The sequence below is a fragment of the Chionomys nivalis genome, chromosome 14 (genome assembly GCF_950005125.1).
Source record: "Chionomys nivalis chromosome 14, mChiNiv1.1, whole genome shotgun sequence".
NCBI classification, from domain to species: domain Eukaryota; kingdom Metazoa; phylum Chordata; class Mammalia; order Rodentia; family Cricetidae; genus Chionomys; species Chionomys nivalis.
In genome coordinates this window covers 45,020,665-45,038,186 of record NC_080099.1, presented here as the reverse complement: position 1 = coordinate 45,038,186, position 17,522 = coordinate 45,020,665, and the positions used below count along the sequence as shown (strand labels likewise).

Below are 17,522 nucleotides of genomic sequence, written 5' to 3'. Positions count from 1 at the left end.
TTAACTCTGAAAGATGAAATAACTAAATTGCAGTTATATTAAAATGCTTTTATCTGTTAGAAAGGAAAATAAAAACACAGACAAGAAGAAATGAACTGACCATGGAGATTTTTGTGAGCCTTGGTCATATTATAGTTCAGGGAAATGTGGGTCTGAAACAATGCAAAGAGGAAGTGTAAGTGAGGACAGTTCTATGCCCGCTAAGGCATTCTCATTAAATTCTGTGTTTTTCTTGGTCTTTTACTGAGTCTTTCAGTTGAATTTAATGTGAGAGTAGTAAGCTAACCACATTCCGAATGTGGACATGCCCAAGTTGTGAACAAAAACTGAATTTCCTAGTTAAAAACTTCTCTCTATGGCAGCCAGTCACCCTTTCAGTCCTGAAGTTGATTTAGTTAGAATATCTGATTAAATAATCAAAATATGAGTATCTTAGGTCCTTGTCTACTATAAATGCTCATGCTAGCCCTACTTGTTCTTGTTTTGAGATAAAGTTTCTTATATCTTAGGTTGGAAGGTTGGAACTTGGTATGTAGCTGAGAATGAGCTTGAATCTGAAAAAAAAAAAAACTCTGAATGTTTCGCCCGCCTTACACACAGTTATAGAAGCAATGAAAGCCTGTGTTTGAAACACAGAGAAGATGTTGGTATATTGTGGGACATATTGAAACGAAGCTATTTAGAGAGCCATCAACATGAAATTGTCTTAATGCGTTGGAGAAAATAAATGCTTGAAAAGAACGCAGGGTGGCGCTGCAGCCTCAGAAGTTGAAGGAATCCGGTCCTGCTATTCTGTAGTCAGACGCTAATGGAAGGAGGAGGGAGGGGAAGCCTTCTAAGGCAGCGGTTCCGGAAAGCCTTAGGCCTAGGGATTGTGGACTTGTCCCATTGTTTGCTAGATATTTGCCGAGGGAGTCAGTGACAACGTGAACCACGACTGGAGCGAGTTTGCTGGAAGGCTGGAGAAGGCAGAAGGAGATGGAGGCTGGAGAGGAAATGGAGCGAGTCCTGAAAAAAAGGCAAGTCCTGCTGTTCTTTGTTTTGCTGGGCATAGCTCAGACTGGGTCCACCCTTAGGCGCTACTCAGTGGAGGAGGAAGCCGAGAATGGCTTTTCGGTGGCCAATTTGTTAAAGGACCTGGGGCTAGAGGTAGAGGAACTGGCTGCGCGGGGACCACGAGTCATTTCCAAAGGGAAAAAACTGAACTTAGAGTTCAATAGGCAGACGGGGGATTTGTTGTTACAGGAGAAACTGGACCGGGAGGAGCTGTGCGGCCCCGCCGAACCCTGTGTGGTACCTTTCCAGGTGTTATTGGGAAATCCTTTGCAGATTTTTCAGGCTGAGCTACAGGTTAGGGACATAAATGATCATTCTCCCATTTTCTTGGACAAAGAAATAATTCTGAAAATTTCAGAAATGACTGCTTCTGGAACCACTTTCCTAATAGAACGGGCTCAAGACTTAGATGTAGGAAGCAACGGTCTCCAAACTTACACAATCAGCCCCAATTTCTATTTTAATCTTAAATTGCAAGACAGTCCCGATGGCACGGTATTGCCACAGCTGGTTCTGGACAAAGTGCTGGATCGGGAGGAGCAATCTGAAATTAGATTAATACTCACAGCGATAGATGGTGGGAGTCCACCCAGGTCTGGCACTGCCCTGGTCCTTGTTGAAGTCTTGGACATCAATGACAACGCCCCTACATTTTCAAAGTTTCGCTATGAGGTTCAGGTCCCAGAGAACAGTCCTGTTGGATTCCAGGTTGCTACTGTCTTTGCTAGGGATTTAGACATTGGGGACAATGGACAAATAGCTTATTCTCTTTCCCAAGCTTCTGAAGACATTCGGAAAACATTTCGTATGAATGCAACAACTGGAGAAATCCTTTTAGCAAAGACACTGGATTTCGAATCCATCCAGACATATACAGTATATGTTCAGGCTACAGATGGTGGGGGCCTTTCTGGAAGCAGTGTGGTGATTGTCCAAGTGATGGACTTGAATGACAACCCACCGGAACTGACTGTGAACACAGTTACCAATCACATCCCAGAAAACTCCCCGGAAACCGTAATTGCTGTGTTCAGTGTTGCAGATCCTGACTCTGGAGACAATGGAAAAATGGTGTGCTCCATCCCAGAGGATCTTCCTTTTATTCTAAAACCCTCAGTTGAGAACTTTTACACTCTTATGACAAATACAGCCCTGGATCGGGAGACCAAATCACAGTACAACATCACCATCACCATCACTGACCTGGGCACACCCAGACTCACAACCCAGCACACCATAACAGTAGAGGTCCATGATGTCAACGACAACGCCCCCGCCTTCACACAAAGCTCCTACACCCTGTTTGTCCAAGAGAACAACAGTCCCGCCCTGCACATAGGCACCATCAGCGCCACAGACTCAGACTCGGGCTCCAATGCCCACATCACCTACTCGCTGCTGCCCACCCACGACCCGCAGCTGCCCCTCTTCTCCATCAATGCTGACAACGGACAGCTGTTCGCGCTCAGGGCGCTGGACTACGAGGCCCTGCAGAGCTTCGAGTTCCGCGTGGGTGCCACAGACCAAGGCTCGCCCCCGCTCAGCAGCCAGGCGCTGGTGCGCGTCCACGTGCTGGACGCCAACGACAATGCGCCCTTCGTGCTCTACCCGCTGCAGAATGCCTCTGCGTCCTACACAGAGCTGCTGCCCAGGGCGGCGGAGCCAGGCTACCTTGTCACCAAGGTAGTGGCTGTGGACCGGGACTCTGGCCAGAATGCCTGGCTGTCATTCCAGCTGCTCAAGGTTACAGAGCCAGGACTGTTCAGCGTGTGGGCTCACAATGGCGAGGTGCGCACCTCCAGGCTGCTGAGTGAGCGCGATGCTCCCAAGCACAGGCTGCTGCTGCTGGTCAAGGACAATGGCGATCCTCCGCGGTCTGCCAGTGTCACTCTGCACGTGCTGGTGGTGGATGGCTTCTCTCAGCCCTACCTGCCTCTGCCTGAGGCGGCGCGCGACTCCGCTCAGGATGAGGATGCACTCACGCTGTACCTGGTCATCGCCTTGGCGTCTGTGTCTTCGCTCTTTCTCTTGTCTATGCTGCTGTTGGTGGGGGTGAGGTTGTGCAGGAGAGCCAGGGCGGCTTCTCTGGGTGGCTTCTCTGTTCCTGAGGGACACTTTCCTGGTCACCTGGTGGATGTCAGCGGTACAGGGACCCTGTCCCAGAGATACCAGTATGAGGTGTGTTTGACCGGGGACTCTGGAACCACAGATTTCAAATTTCTGAAGCCTATTTTCCCCAACTTTCTTCTTCAGAGTTCAGAGAGAGAGGATGACGCAAACACCAATTACAGGAATAGTTTTGAAATCAGCTAGATACTAATGAGGAAAATACAGAATCGAGTCTTAGCTAAAATGTTAAAGGCCTGACCTTACTGCTTTACCAATTGAAGGAGTATCTCCCCCCCGCCGCCACCCCCGCTCTAATTCTTTGTCTGTTACAGCTATTTCTACATACGTACGACTTGTGGAATAAGGAATTTAAATTTTGCTTGTATTTTAATTATGATTAGTCTTGAAATTTTATTTGGCTTATAATGTGCAAGTAAAATTTGTGTTCAGAGATTTTTTTTTTTTTTTTGAGACAGGGCCTCACTGTGTAGCTGTGACGGTCCTGGAACTCACTATGTAGACCGGGCTGGTCTCTAATTCACAGAGATCAGCCTCCCGAGTGATGGACTAAAGGCACGTGGCCCTGAACCCTGCAGAAATCTTTAAATTTTGAGTTAGAGCATCGTTGTCCAAATTTAGCTTCTCACTTCTGAATTATTCTTAAGTGCTGTCTAAAAATATTTTCACTCATTACCCGAGTTGTAATACTTTGCAGTCTAGATCACTTGTGTTCATTTAGTCTCTTGTTAATGTAACTTTTGTCTTGTGTTCCGACTTTAAACTCTTTACACGAGTGTGAACAATGTAGCACTCTTTCCATGTTGCTCTAGGCACATATTTGAAAGTATCAGCGTAGAAAACTTATGACTCTTTAAGATTGTGGAAATCCTGATTGTTGAGTCTCACAAAGTGTTCAGATTACAAATGCAAAACAAACTCAACCAAAATCATATGTGATTCTAAAGCATAGCTACAGAATACATGCCTAGTAGTTTTCAAGGGTGTGATAATTTTTCATGTTTTATTTCAAATAGTCTTTCAAAACTCTTATTCTGAACTCAATACCTTTTAAACATTCTTTTGAGACAAGATCTCATTGTGGTCTTGAACTTGTGACAGGTCCTCCCACATCCAGAGTGTTGGGAAAATAGGCATTGCATTAATATTCCCAGTTAATTAAACTCTTGAGGACTTTATGATAATTGAACTATATACAAGAGAGTATATATACTTTCATCATTTACCAATTTAGAAAATTTGTATGTAGCTTGGCACTCCATTTAAAAAAATTTCTGGGGCATTAAATATTTAATTGAGCATAACTCATTGAAATGTGATGTGAATTTACTATAATTTTTATTAATTTTCTGGACAGACTTGTTCTATTTTCCTCTCTTTAGTACCATAGACGTTTCAAGCTTTTTTTTTTTAAAAAAAAAAAACAAAGTTTGTGATGGGCCAATGAGATGGCCAATAGACCTGACAACCTAAGTTTATTCCATGACCCACATGATGGAAGTAGAAAACCAAACTCTTCTAACTTACACACACACAAAAGTATTTTTTTAAAAATTTAAGTTTTTGAGTTATGTTTATGGACAACTTCCATCTATTTCACAATTAGCACAGTCACTAAGATGCTTTAGGTTCTTAATATTTTTTAACTAATTGATAGAAAGAATTGTTTTAATTGTGACATACTGATGATTTAAAAAATATGGTAAGATACCTAATGAACAAAACTTTTGCTGGAACTAAATCCTCTGACCTACAAATAAGCTGACTTTGTTGCCGTTATTTGGGTGCTGTGCAGTTATCACTGTTTTTTTTAATGTATCTTTCCTTCTTCTCTCTTAATGTTTAATTCAAGTCTCCTCTCCTATCCACTGCCTTAACAAATACGGAATTTCTGGTATTTCATTTATAAGTTAAATATGCTTCTTTGGCAAGTCACTCAACCCACTTTCCTCACTTCTTGAAGTTGAATTTGTGACACACCTGCTATTGATATTTAATTCTTATTGTTTCTCAACCTCCTACTATTTTCTATATGAGTTTATGTGTATTTGAATTAGATATGCTCTTAAGTGTGTGGAATGTTAATATTTCATTTGAGATCATCAGGGACAGAAAAGGACGATCTTGGTATCAAAAGACTCTAGCTATCGACCTCATCACATGGGGGATCTTGGCTAAGTGACCTCCCATGGCCCCAACTGTTTCAGTTATTGTCAACTAACTCTCTTGCCGTTATTATCAAGTACAATAACATAACATTATAGAAGTACAGTTGCTATTAGTTTCAGTGCCACTAATATTTAATATTAGGAATAAACTCATAATGAGCAGGTGTGTAACACTCCTGATACTTGCACAGAGAGCAGGTTGAACACGTTATAGCTGCATTGCTTCATTTCTTCTCTGCCTACAACTTTACAATAGCTCCTTTTTTGCTCTGAGATAAAATACAAGTACTTACATTTCTCCTGGGTTTCACTTCCTTCATCTCTGTAGCCCTTGAGACGCTAAGCTCTGGCACACTGTCCTTAATCTAAATTATCAATACTTTACTGTTGGAGGCTCTTCACCCGTTATGCTTCTCATCCTTAACAGTCCATATTAAATGCCAAGACTTTGGGGAGAATTGTCATAACTACTCCCCATCATGTTCTGTGCAGTCAGTATGTTTCCTGTGTCACATGGTTCACACGGTTTGAACATGTTTAAGATCTGTACACTCTGTTAGATGTGAAACTACAAAACTCATAGATCTTACCTTGCTGCCGTTACATGTATAACTTCTAGAAATTAAATAATCACCTAACGTAATAAGTTAATAAATGTTAAGCTAATAATTATTAAATTACTGTGAAAGCAGAGGAAAGTACTCCAGGAGCATGAAAATATGGAAGCAATTATGCATTTTCAGCTACCTGATGTACGTTACTGTATTTTACCACCTTGACTTTTCATAATGTTTCTCCTATTATTAATGCAACTCACACACTTCACAAAAATTGGAAAATGAAGAAAACCACAAAAAGGAGAGATAAGCATTTTAATCACTTAAAACAAAATCTTTTAAAATTTGTAGGTAGGTACCCAAGCATGTGCGCACTTGTAAATCACGTAAATGAGGACTCTTATTAGAGATAGCTAATTCCAGTTAGTGTATTATACATGCCTAGTTTTTGTTTACCTTGTATGTCACAAGAAACTCCCTCGGTAGGATCAAATAAGTTTGATTAGGGGGTTTTGATAAGGGGTTGATAAATCTAAAATAAACCAGTAACAAAACCGGCACCTTTTCTAAAAATATAAAACTGAAAACGAACGCGTGGTGGCGCTGTTGACTAAAAAAGAGAATACCTTATATACTCCATACTCACAGACAAACCGAGCGATCCGGTGCGACAAAACAAGGGCTGTGGACCTGGACAGATCTTTAAGCAGTGAAATCTAAATCTCTGGGAAACATTAATTGTTAGGCTATCTCCAAAAGACTTTACTTTTCACAGAGAAGCATAAAGCTCCTTTTGGTGACGAGCCCTTGGAAAAACACTGCAGAAATACAATGGAGGCCTGGAAGGAGAGCTTTCTTAAACAAAGGCAAGTCTTGCTTCTCTTTGTTTTTCTAGGTGGGTCTCTGGCTGGGTCCGGGTCTAGGCGCTATTCTGTGGCTGAGGAAAAAGAGAAAGGCTTCTTAATAGCCAATGTAGCGAAGGATCTGGGACTCAGGGTAGAAGAACTGGCTGAAAGGAGAGCTCAGGCTGTTTCCAAAGGGAACATACAATATTTTCAGCTCAACCATCAGACCGGAGATTTGCTCTTGGTTGAGAAATTGGACCGGGAGGAGCTGTGCGGTTCCGCAGAGCCTTGTGTGCTGCACTTTCAGATATTGCTGCATAATCCTTTGCAGTTTATTACAAATGAACTCGAGGTCATAGATGTAAATGACAACGCCCCGGAGTTCTTTGAAAATGCAATGCAGCTCAAAGTCCTGGAAAGTTCCCCACCCGGGACAGTAATTCCTTTGGGAAATGCTGTGGACCCGGACGTAGGAAGAAACGGACTCCAGAACTATACGGTGTCTCCCAAGTCCCATTTCCACGTTCGCACCCGCCGTCGTAGGGATGGAAGGAAGTATCCAGAACTGGTGCTGGACAGAGCTCTGGATCGGGAGGAGCAGGCAGAGCTCAGTTTAACTCTCACAGCCCTGGATGGAGGCTCCCCACCTCGGTCTGGCACTGCCCAGGTTCACATCCTGGTCTTAGACATAAACGACAACGCACCAGAATTTACACAGTCACTCTATGAGGTTCAAATTCTAGAGAAGAGCCCTGTTGGCTCTGTCGTTATCACGGTCTCAGCTTCTGACTTAGATACGGGGAATTTTGGTGAAATATCGTATGCATTTTTCCATGCTTCTGAAGAAATTCTCAAAACTTTTCGACTAAATCCCATTACTGGTGATATACAGCTGGTTAAGGGTTTGGATTACGAAACAATTAATACTTACGAGGTTGATATAGAAGCCAAGGATGGTGGAGGCCTTTCGGGAAAATGTACGGTCATAGTGCAGGTAGTTGATGTGAACGATAACCCACCAGAACTGACTTTGTCATCAGTGACCAGTCCTATCCCTGAGAATTCAGCAGAGACTGTAGTGGCTGTTTTCAGTGTGGCTGATTTAGACTCTGGAGATAATGGAAAAGTAACCTGTTCCATCCAGAACGATCTCCCCTTCATCCTGAAACCATCTGTAGAGAACTTCTACACTACAGTGTCTGAAGGAGCACTGGACAGAGAGAGCAGAGCCGAGTACAACATCACCATCACAGTCACCGACATGGGCACACCCAGGCTCACAACCCAGCACACCATAACAGTGCAGGTGTCTGACGTCAACGACAACGCCCCCGCCTTCACACAAAGCTCCTACACCCTGTTTGTCCAGGAGAACAACAGCCCCGCCCTGCACATAGGCACCATCCGCGCCACAGACTCAGACTCAGGCTCCAATGCCCACATCACCTACTCACTGCTGCCCACCCACGACCTGCAGCTGGATCTCTCCTCGCTCATCTCCATCAATGCCGACAACGGGCAGCTGTTCGCGCTCAGGGCGCTGGACTATGAGGCCCTGCAGAGCTTCGAGTTCCTCGTGGGCGCCACAGACCAAGGCTCTCCCGCGCTCAGTAGCCAGGCGCTGGTGCGCGTGCTGGTGCTGGACGCCAACGACAATGCGCCCTTCGTGCTCTATCCGCTGCAGAACGCCTCTGTGCCCTTCACAGAGCTGCTACCCAGGGCAGCGGAGCCAGGATACCTGGTCACCAAGGTGGTGGCAGTGGATCGCGACTCTGGCCAGAATGCCTGGCTGTCATTCCAGCTGCTCAAGGCCACGGAGCCAGGGCTGTTCAGCGTGTGGGCTCACAATGGCGAGGTGCGCACCTCCAGGCTGCTGAGTGAGCGCGATGCGCCCAAGCACAGGCTGCTGCTGCTGGTCAAGGACAATGGCGATCCTCCGCGGTCTGCCAGTGTCACTCTGCATGTGCTGCTGGTGGATGGCTTCTCTCAGCCCTTCCTGCCTCTGCCAGAGGTGGCGCGCGACGCTGCGCAAGACGATGACGTGCTCACACTCTATTTGGTCATCGCCTTGGCGTCTGTGTCTTCGCTCTTCCTCTTGTCTGTGCTGCTGTTTGTTGGGGTTAGGCTGTGCAGGAGAGCCAGGGCAGCCTCTCTGCGAGGCTGCTCTGTGCCTGAAGGACACTTTCCTGCTCACCTGGTGGATCTCAGCGGCACGGGAACCCTGTCCCAGAGCTACCAGTATGAGGTGCATCTGACCAGAGACTCTGGGACTGGTGAGTTCAAATTCCTGAATCCGGTGATACCAAACCTGTTTATGGAAGATTGTGAGAGAGAAGTTAAGGAAAATCCCCACTGCAGGAGTAGCTTTGTAGTCAGCTAAGTGTTGTTAATGGTTCATCATCGCTCAGTTTCGTTAAACTTGTTTTAATTGTTCTTCTAAGAAGTTATATTATTCAATAGCTTTAAACCAGTAATTCGACCTATGGTATCCCAAATAGCTCTAAACTTGTTACTCTTTTACTAATACTAGTTTTACGTAGGATTTTGTAGTTGTGCCTATTATATTCATTTTCTCCATAATATCTCGGTGCTTATTGTCATAACAGTTAATGAAACTAGTATCTTTATGACATTCTGGAACTTTTCAATTCACTTAAGAAAAATTACAGTTGTGTGTATTTTTGGCACCTATTTTTACCATATAACTTTATGTTCTTTTAGGCTACATTGTAATTCTTTATGAGTCCTTGGCTTTTTGGGGTTAAGCAATCTGCATAGCTGTAAAATTTAGAACAACTCTTTCTCCTGAATAATATGTAAACACACATTTCATTAAAACATCAGCGCATGGAAGTTGTGCCGTGTCCTGTTGTGAGCACCGTGTATCCTAGAGATTGATATGTGTGCTTATTCACAAGCATGCCATGAACACTAAAATTAAACTTCTCAAATAATTACTATACAATAAAAACCAAGGAGAAAATATCACATGCTTGTTCCTCTTTCTTTATGAAGCCAGTCTGCTAATCACTGGTTTGATACAATCTCCTAAAAATTTAATCTCAGAATCTGAATTATGAACCAGTTTCCTCTAAGGTAATTGAGGGCTCTTGAAGGCATTGACTTTCTCTGTCTCCTTCCTTCCTTTGTCACCATAGACAGAAGTCCCAGTATAATGAACAGATTGTATTTTCTTGGGGGTCTCTAGTTTGCCCTACCTTTAAGAAGAGGACATTTCCTCTGAATTTTGACTCTCAAGTTTAATACTGAACCCAGATATTTGATTTTATAATGTTTGATAGTAATGGTAAGTTTTAAATTTTTTTGTGTTTAACTTTACTTTTTAAGGTTAGATTTGTCTAATGTAGCCTTCAGTTATTATAAATTAGCTTTGATTTTAGAGTAAAGAAAGTTTTATTTGTATAAAATATATATTATTTTGAGCATAATACACTGGACAAATATTGCATTTGTCTGAATGGTAATGGTTTGTTGTAATGTTCAGTAAGCCTAGTGAAGTTCTGGTGCCATTTATAAGTAGATTTATGCTTCTAAATATGAAATGTCATTGAACTTTGTCAGAGAAAAATGAGCTGTTTAAAAACTTTTTTTATAACTTAACATTTATTTTAAAATCCAATATATTATACTCCTGGATTTATTCTTAAAAGCCAGTATATTATACTTCTGGAGTTTTAGGACCTTCACAATTCTGGGAATTACTTTTTCCTCTAAGAATGTATCAAACAAGGAAGTTAATAAGTTTTTAGTCTTTATCAAACTTTAAAAGTGAATTAAGAAAGAGATAAAACTCAGAACAGAATCAAACACAAACATATGACATAAATATAGTAGACAACATTAATGACTTTGCCATTGTTATCAGCTCCATAAATAAAATGTATTTGGGATGACCATTAACAAACCTAAACAAAGCTTACATAGTCATGCTTGAACATCATGACGATTCAAGCCCACTTTAACTTAGCCACCCACGTCCATTTTGTATAATCATATAAATGAAGATGGGCAAATAAACACCAAGGAATATGCCTCTCCAATCCCTCTGTGTATTCAAAAAGTGTGGAACATTCTAGACCAGCTGGCGATCACCACCAACTTATAAAATGGATCAGCAATTTGAATTCCAGTTGCTGCCATGTAGTAGTAAACATGACCCAAACAACTTACACACAATGTAAGGAACACGGTCATTTTGTTGTTACTAAAGAAAAGTGGAGACTAGAGGCCAGGTGTCTTGCTAATGGCACATATGCTAACTTGTTCTTTCCCCGGGGGCTTCTGTTACATGTGCATCTCTTGCTATTTATTGCTGCTGTTTTAGACATGGAATGAGTTTAACATGTGTTGTTCTAGAGCAGAAATTCTACTGAAGGCATCAACGCTCATATCACTTTAAGATTTGTTCTTTGCACAATCAAAATTATATATTATAGTTAATTAATATAATATATAATAATTAATATAATAACATTATTAATATATATTACATTATTAGTGTCAGCTAAAATTGTGTTTATATCTGTAGAATTAATCTTCTATGTTAGATTATCTGACATCATAAAGCAATTATACTTACAGATTAAAAGTCAGAAATTATCCATTTAAAATAACAGAAAGATAGAGATATTGCAAGAATTGGATGGGCTAAGATTTCTGAGAAGAAAGATCTTTGGATAGCTGAACTGACCAGTCTGTTTTGTTCCAGAGAAATTTTCTAAGTCTGAAAACAAGCAACAAGCTCTTGACAGGGACAAAGCAAATCAGTAAACTTTTACAGCCTGGAAGATACAAGCTTTGATTTAGTTTCCCCATTCATGACACTTAAACCCAGAGTAAAAGAACCCAAGTAGAAAATCAGTCAAAAGCAAGTCAAGTTTTATTTGCTAAACAGCTTGGAACCTTCCATGAGAAGGGGATATGAAGACTGTAAGAAATTCTCAGCTGTAAATGTTGTAGAGTTGGGTGCTTATTAGGCCTGCCAAGAACCTCAAACAAGGACAGTGCCTGTTTGCATTAGAGTGAATTGATTAGATAGGACTTGATCTAATAGCAAAAGGTGACCTCCTCCTAGATGAAGGTAATAGAATCATGATACAAGATGGCTTTTATCTAGTTACCTGAAGTTCCATAGAAATTTCAAGGCACACTTCAACATAACTAAATCCTATAAACAAAATCAGCAATAAAATATATGGTCTAAAAGATCCAGATATTAGAAACAAATGTACAGTATTTTTAAACATATAGCTAATGTGTTAAAGTAAGAAACAGTGTATAAAATAGATAATAGGAAATTTTACTGTCAAATGAAAATCTTAAGCTGTAAATTTTGTAACTGATAAAAAAACATGATATAGAACTAAATTGTTTAATGCCATAGTTATAAAGAAATGCAGAAAAAGTGGATGCAAGATGACTCCAGTTGAAACATCCAAATAGAAACACAATGCCAACATTCAGGAAGGCAGAGGCAGAGGCAGGCAGATCTCTGTGTGTTTGATGCCAGCCTGGTCTACAGAGCAAACTCCAGGACAGCCAAAGATACACAGAGAAACCCTGTATCGAAAAGTAAACACAAAGAAAATATAATTTAAACATAGAAAAGAATATTAGTAACATTTGGGATATAACGAAGTTCTTTCCTGTGCATCCAACTGTAATCCTAGGAGGGATGGGAGATGAAGAAAGAAAGGATGGGCTACAATTACTAAACTGGTGAAAGTCTTCCACTTAGTGAAACTCAGTCAGAATAAATAAAAGACAAAGAGCAGCCAGGGGTATCACAAAAAAGTAATCAATACCAAATTGAACAGGAAAACAAATAAATTCTTAAAGCAACCACATGAAGATGATAAATTATTTTAAAAGAGATTCTACTAGATGGACAGCTGATTTAAAAAAAATAGGTCATAAAACTGAAGACAATATCTCTGAAGTCTTGCAAGTTATTTAAAAAGTAGAATTGTATTACCATCATACCTTTCAAAAACAAAGTTTTCTGACAGAGAATTAATCACATTCCAATCATTGCCAAAAAATACTTTTTGTGTAATTCATTAGACAGAAAGAAACAATCCTGAGAGACTACAGAATTCTGCTGAGAAGTGAACAGTAACAGGAAAGATAAATATGAACACACATCATTTGGCTTTGGTTATACAGGTAAGAATAATAGTTTTTTTTGAGATTCATAAAAACAATAATGCAAATCAGAGCTGCTGAAGTCCTCACACATCCTTCCTATCAAACAAGGGAGCAGGGTAGTGGACAGGTTCTTTTACCAGAAGTCTTCATCAGAGTTGCTGGGAAAATAAAGTGACAAGACATTGAACCCTTAAACAAGGCCAAGCATTACTGCAGAGACTAAAGAAGCTCGTTCTGTAGGAAAGATGACTCCTACTTCCTTAGATGCTAACTGTCCTGTGTCTCCCTTTCTATCTACCCTGGAACTGGACACTACAGTGGCTGGTCCCGTTTGTGGGGCCAACATTTCTGAAAGTCTCATTCTTAAGCATCTAGACAACAGCTTCTCAAGTCAAGAAAAGAACCTTAGAAGTTCTGCATGTAAAAGGAAGCTGTTGACCCAAACTGCAAAACCTGCTCTCTGACTGTGATTTAAAGAAAAAGCTAAACCGGTAAGGATTATCTATTCAAAGAAATGAGCGGCAGCTTGTTCAAAAACACCAAGAATTTACACACATGTACAATGCCCAATATGATGCTTTGCACCCCAAATCAGCAGCTGAAAACATGCAAGAAATTAAGAACACAGAGAAGGCCAGAGTGTGCCTTAAATCAAGGAGACACAATGCTGGTGTCATGACTCTACAAAGGAACAAGCAGAAACAGAAATAAGTAAAATCCACAGTACATGTTGTAAAAGGCATCAGAATGAATTCCAGTTTCTGGTGGGTCAGATCAGGCCAAATATGATACAAGAAAACTGGCAGAATGTCGGAAGTCAAAGTATTGGAACAGACAAGCCCACGGGGAAGCTGCTATTGTAGGTGTATCAGTGCACATGGGACACGAAGATGGGGACGTGGACTTCCCAGGTGCGATCCTGGCAACAAACCACTGCCCTCAATTAAAGTCATACTCTTCCATCCTACAGAGGTCAGCCCTAGAGACCAGATGCTTCTTCTAGTTGTACTGCTATTCTCTCAGCAATCAGGTTCACGAATAGTTCTAGTTCTGGCACTGTAAGAGATCTTCTGGCTGGGTGCAGGATCCATGTCTTTAATACCAGCACTTGGCATCAAAGACTGGGGGATATTTCTGGGTTTGAGAACAGCCTGGTGTACATAGTGACTTCCAGGACATCTGGGGCTACAGAGAAAAAGCCGGTCTCAAACAAACAAGAACAAACTAGGAAATAAGTCTTGTGAAAGAAGAATAGGGCTGGGAACCCAAAATGATCAAGACGGAGAGAGAAGCCCAGGATGTTCCCCAGCTTTGCACCATACACATAGAACTTACCAAGAACTCTGCTACTTCAGAGTTCTTTAAAGTCATTTTTCATGTTGTTTCCACTGGGAAACCAACTTCAAAAACAGCTTCCTTCCACCCTCTTTACTGTAACATGCAGAGAAAAGTATTCGTGGTTTTGTCTTAATTCACGAACTTGTTTTAAGCGTCCATGCCAGGCCAACAGCATCCATCAGTTACTGACAGTTGACCAAGTTGAATATTTGTTAGATACACGCATGTTTTAGTACCGAGTACGTTTATGATTTAAAGTCACAAAATTAGTATTATAATTTTTGAAATATCAAGGGTTAGTAGTTGAATTTAAGGTAAGGCTCACAATAATTTTGAAACACTTGTGTATTTTTCGGAAGCGGATCTCCCAAATGATTACCGTTAGTATTTTTTTCACCGGGATCAGGCAGGTCTCTCCACTTTGAATACCAGCTCTTAAAATCAAAATAAAAAGTGTAATAAATAGATTTTAACAAGCAAGGAAGGAATGGAACACGACGAAAAAGGTACATGCAATTGTGAATACGGACGCTTGGTGGCGCTGCAGGCTAAGCGTGTGAATAAAGAGCTCGGCAGATGCCCGGGAAGCCATTACTGAGCATCAGAACTAAGATTGCTCCCTAAAAGAAGGTGGCATTCAGGCTGTATCTAGGAGCGAAATCTTCAGAGAAGGCATAGCTCCAATAGCAAGTCTGAGTAAAATTAGTTCTATTATTCCCTCAAAACGCGAGAGTGGATTCAAACAAATTAAAAGGCTCTGCCCCTTCTGGATCCTGTGTGAACAATGGAGACAGCGCGAGCAAAAACGCCACAGCAAAGGCAAGTCGTTTTTCTTACTATATTGTTGCTTTTGGGGGAGGCTGGCACTGAGGCAATTAGATACTCCATGCAAGAAGAAACTGAGAGTGGCTACTTGGTGGCTAATCTAGCAAAAGATCTGGGTCTTAAGGTGGGGGAATTGGCCACTAGAGGGGCGCGAATCCATCATAGAGGAAACAAAGAGCTCTTGCAGCTGGATGCAGAGACCGGGAATTTACTCCTGAAGGAAAAACCAGATCGCGAGGAGCTGTGTGGGGTGACAGAACCCTGTGTGCTACACTTTCAGCTCATACTGAAAAATCCTGTGCAGTTCTTCCAAACTGACCTGCAGCTCACAGACATAAACGACCATTCTCCAGAGTTCCTGCACAGGGAAATGCTCCTAAAGATCCCAGAGAACGTTCAGCCAGGGTCTGTGTTTCCTCTGAAGGCGGCTCAGGACTCTGACATAGGCAGCAATGCTGTTCAGAACTACACAGTCAACCCCAACCTCCACTTCCATGTCGTTATTCACAGTCGAGCTGATGGCAGGAAATACCCAGAGCTGGTGCTGGACAGAGCCCTGGACAGGGAGGAGCAGCCTGAGCTCACTTTAACCCTCACTGCTGTGGATGGTGGGTCTCCACCCAGGTCTGGGACTACCACAGTTCGCATTGAAGTCGTGGACATCAATGATAACGCTCCCCAGTTTGTACAGTCGCTCTATGAAGTTCAGGTCCCTGAGAACAGCCCCCTTGGTGCCTTAGTTGTCATGGTCTCTGCCAGGGATTTAGATGCTGGAATACATGGGAATGTAGCCTACTCTCTGTTTCAAGGTGGTGAAGTTTCTCAACCATTTGTAATAGATGCAGTCACAGGAGAAATTCGTCTGAGTAGAGAGTTGGATTTCGAGGTAACTAACCATTATAACATAGAAATAGCAGCCACGGATGGAGGAGGCCTTTCAAGCAAGTGCACTGTAGCTGTGCGGGTGTTGGATGTAAATGACAATGCGCCAGAGTTGACCATCTCCACACTCACAAATCCTATTCCAGAAAACTCGCCGGAGACTGTAGTTGCTGTGTTCAGTGTTTTTGATTTAGATTCTGGGGATAATGGAAGGATGGTGTGTTCTATTCAGAACGATCTTCCATTTCTTTTGAAGCCCACATTCGAGAACTATTACACTTTAGTGACAGAGGGGCCACTGGACAGAGAGAACAGAGCTGAGTACAACATCACCATCACAGTCACCGACATGGGCACACCCAGGCTCACAACCCAGCACACCATAACAGTGCAGGTATCTGACGTCAACGACAACACCCCCACCTTCAATCAAAGCTCCTACACCCTGTTTGTCCAAGAGAACAACAGCCCCGCCCTGCACATAGGCACCATCCGCGCCACAGACTCAGACTCAGGCTCCAATGCCCACATCACCTACTCGCTGCTGCCCACCCATGACCCGCAACTGCCTCTCTTCTCGCTCATCTCCATCAATGCCGACAATGGGCAGCTGTTCGCGCTCAGGGCGCTGGACTACGAGACCCTGCAGAGCTTTGAGTTCCTCGTGGGCGCCAAAGATCAAGGCTCGCCCGCGCTCAGCAGTCAGGTGGTGGTGTGCGTCCATGTGCTGGACATCAACGACAATGCGCCGTTCGTGCTCTACCCGCTGCAGAACGCCTCTGCGCCTTGCGTAGAGCTGCTGCCCAGGGCGGCAGAGCCAGGCTATCTGGTCACCAAGGTGGTGGCAGTGGACCGGGACTCTGGTCAGAATGCCTGGTTGTCATTCCAGCTGCTCAAGGCCACGGAGCCAGGGCTGTTCAGCGTGTGGGCTCACAATGGCGAGGTGCGCACCTCCAGGCTGCTGAGTGAGCGCGATGCTCCCAAGCACAGGCTGCTGCTGCTGGTCAAGGACAATGGCGATCCTCCGCGGTCTGCCAGTGTCACTCTGCACGTGCTGTTGGTGGATGGCTTCTCTCAGCCCTACCTGCCTCTGCCTGAGGTGGTGCGCGGCCCTGCGCAGGACAATGAGGACTTGCTCACACTCTATTTGGTCATCGCCTTGGCATCTGTGTCTTCGCTCTTTCTCTTGTCTGTGCTGCTGTTCGTGGGGGTGAGGCTGTGCAGGAGGACCAGGGCGGCCTCTCTGCGTGGCTGCTCTGTGCCCGAGGGCCACTTTTCTGGACACCTCGTGGACGTTAGCGGTGCAGGGACCCTGTCCCAGAGCTACCAGTATGAGGTGTGTCTGACTGGAGACTCTGGGACCACAGATTTCAATTTCCTCAAGCCTGTTATTCCCAGTAGTCTGATTCCAGACACTTATATGTTGAATAGTTAAAATTACAGAAATGACTTAGGTGTCATTAAGAGGTTAAAATCATTGCTGTTGGGATGTCATTATTTTTCTGGTAAAAGGTATTATTTCCCTGAGATTTTATTTTTTTTCTGTGTGGTTTTCC

The 17,522-nt window shown here is 42.9% G+C and overlaps 3 protein-coding genes across 3 annotated transcripts; all 3 read left to right on the top strand.

Moving 5' to 3' along the window:
• Positions 1-857: 857 nt before the first annotated feature.
• LOC130886655 (protocadherin beta-2-like) lies at positions 858-3,384 on the top strand. Its single transcript, XM_057788680.1, has one exon. It carries the CDS (start codon positions 979-981, stop codon positions 3,367-3,369), a length of 2,391 nt encoding a protein of 796 aa, XP_057644663.1. The 5' UTR covers positions 858-978; the 3' UTR covers positions 3,370-3,384.
• A 3,183-nt stretch (positions 3,385-6,567) lies between these two features.
• On the top strand, positions 6,568-9,567 carry LOC130886606 (protocadherin beta-3-like). The gene has a single exon (XM_057788565.1). The coding sequence runs from the start codon at positions 6,740-6,742 to the stop codon at positions 9,131-9,133; it is 2,394 nt and encodes a 797-aa protein (XP_057644548.1). The 5' UTR covers positions 6,568-6,739; the 3' UTR covers positions 9,134-9,567.
• Positions 9,568-14,913: 5,346 nt separating this feature from the next.
• Positions 14,914-17,401, top strand: LOC130886622 (protocadherin beta-6-like). Its single transcript, XM_057788606.1, has one exon. The coding sequence runs from the start codon at positions 15,044-15,046 to the stop codon at positions 17,399-17,401; it is 2,358 nt and encodes a 785-aa protein (XP_057644589.1). The 5' UTR covers positions 14,914-15,043.
• Positions 17,402-17,522: the final 121 nt, after the last annotated feature.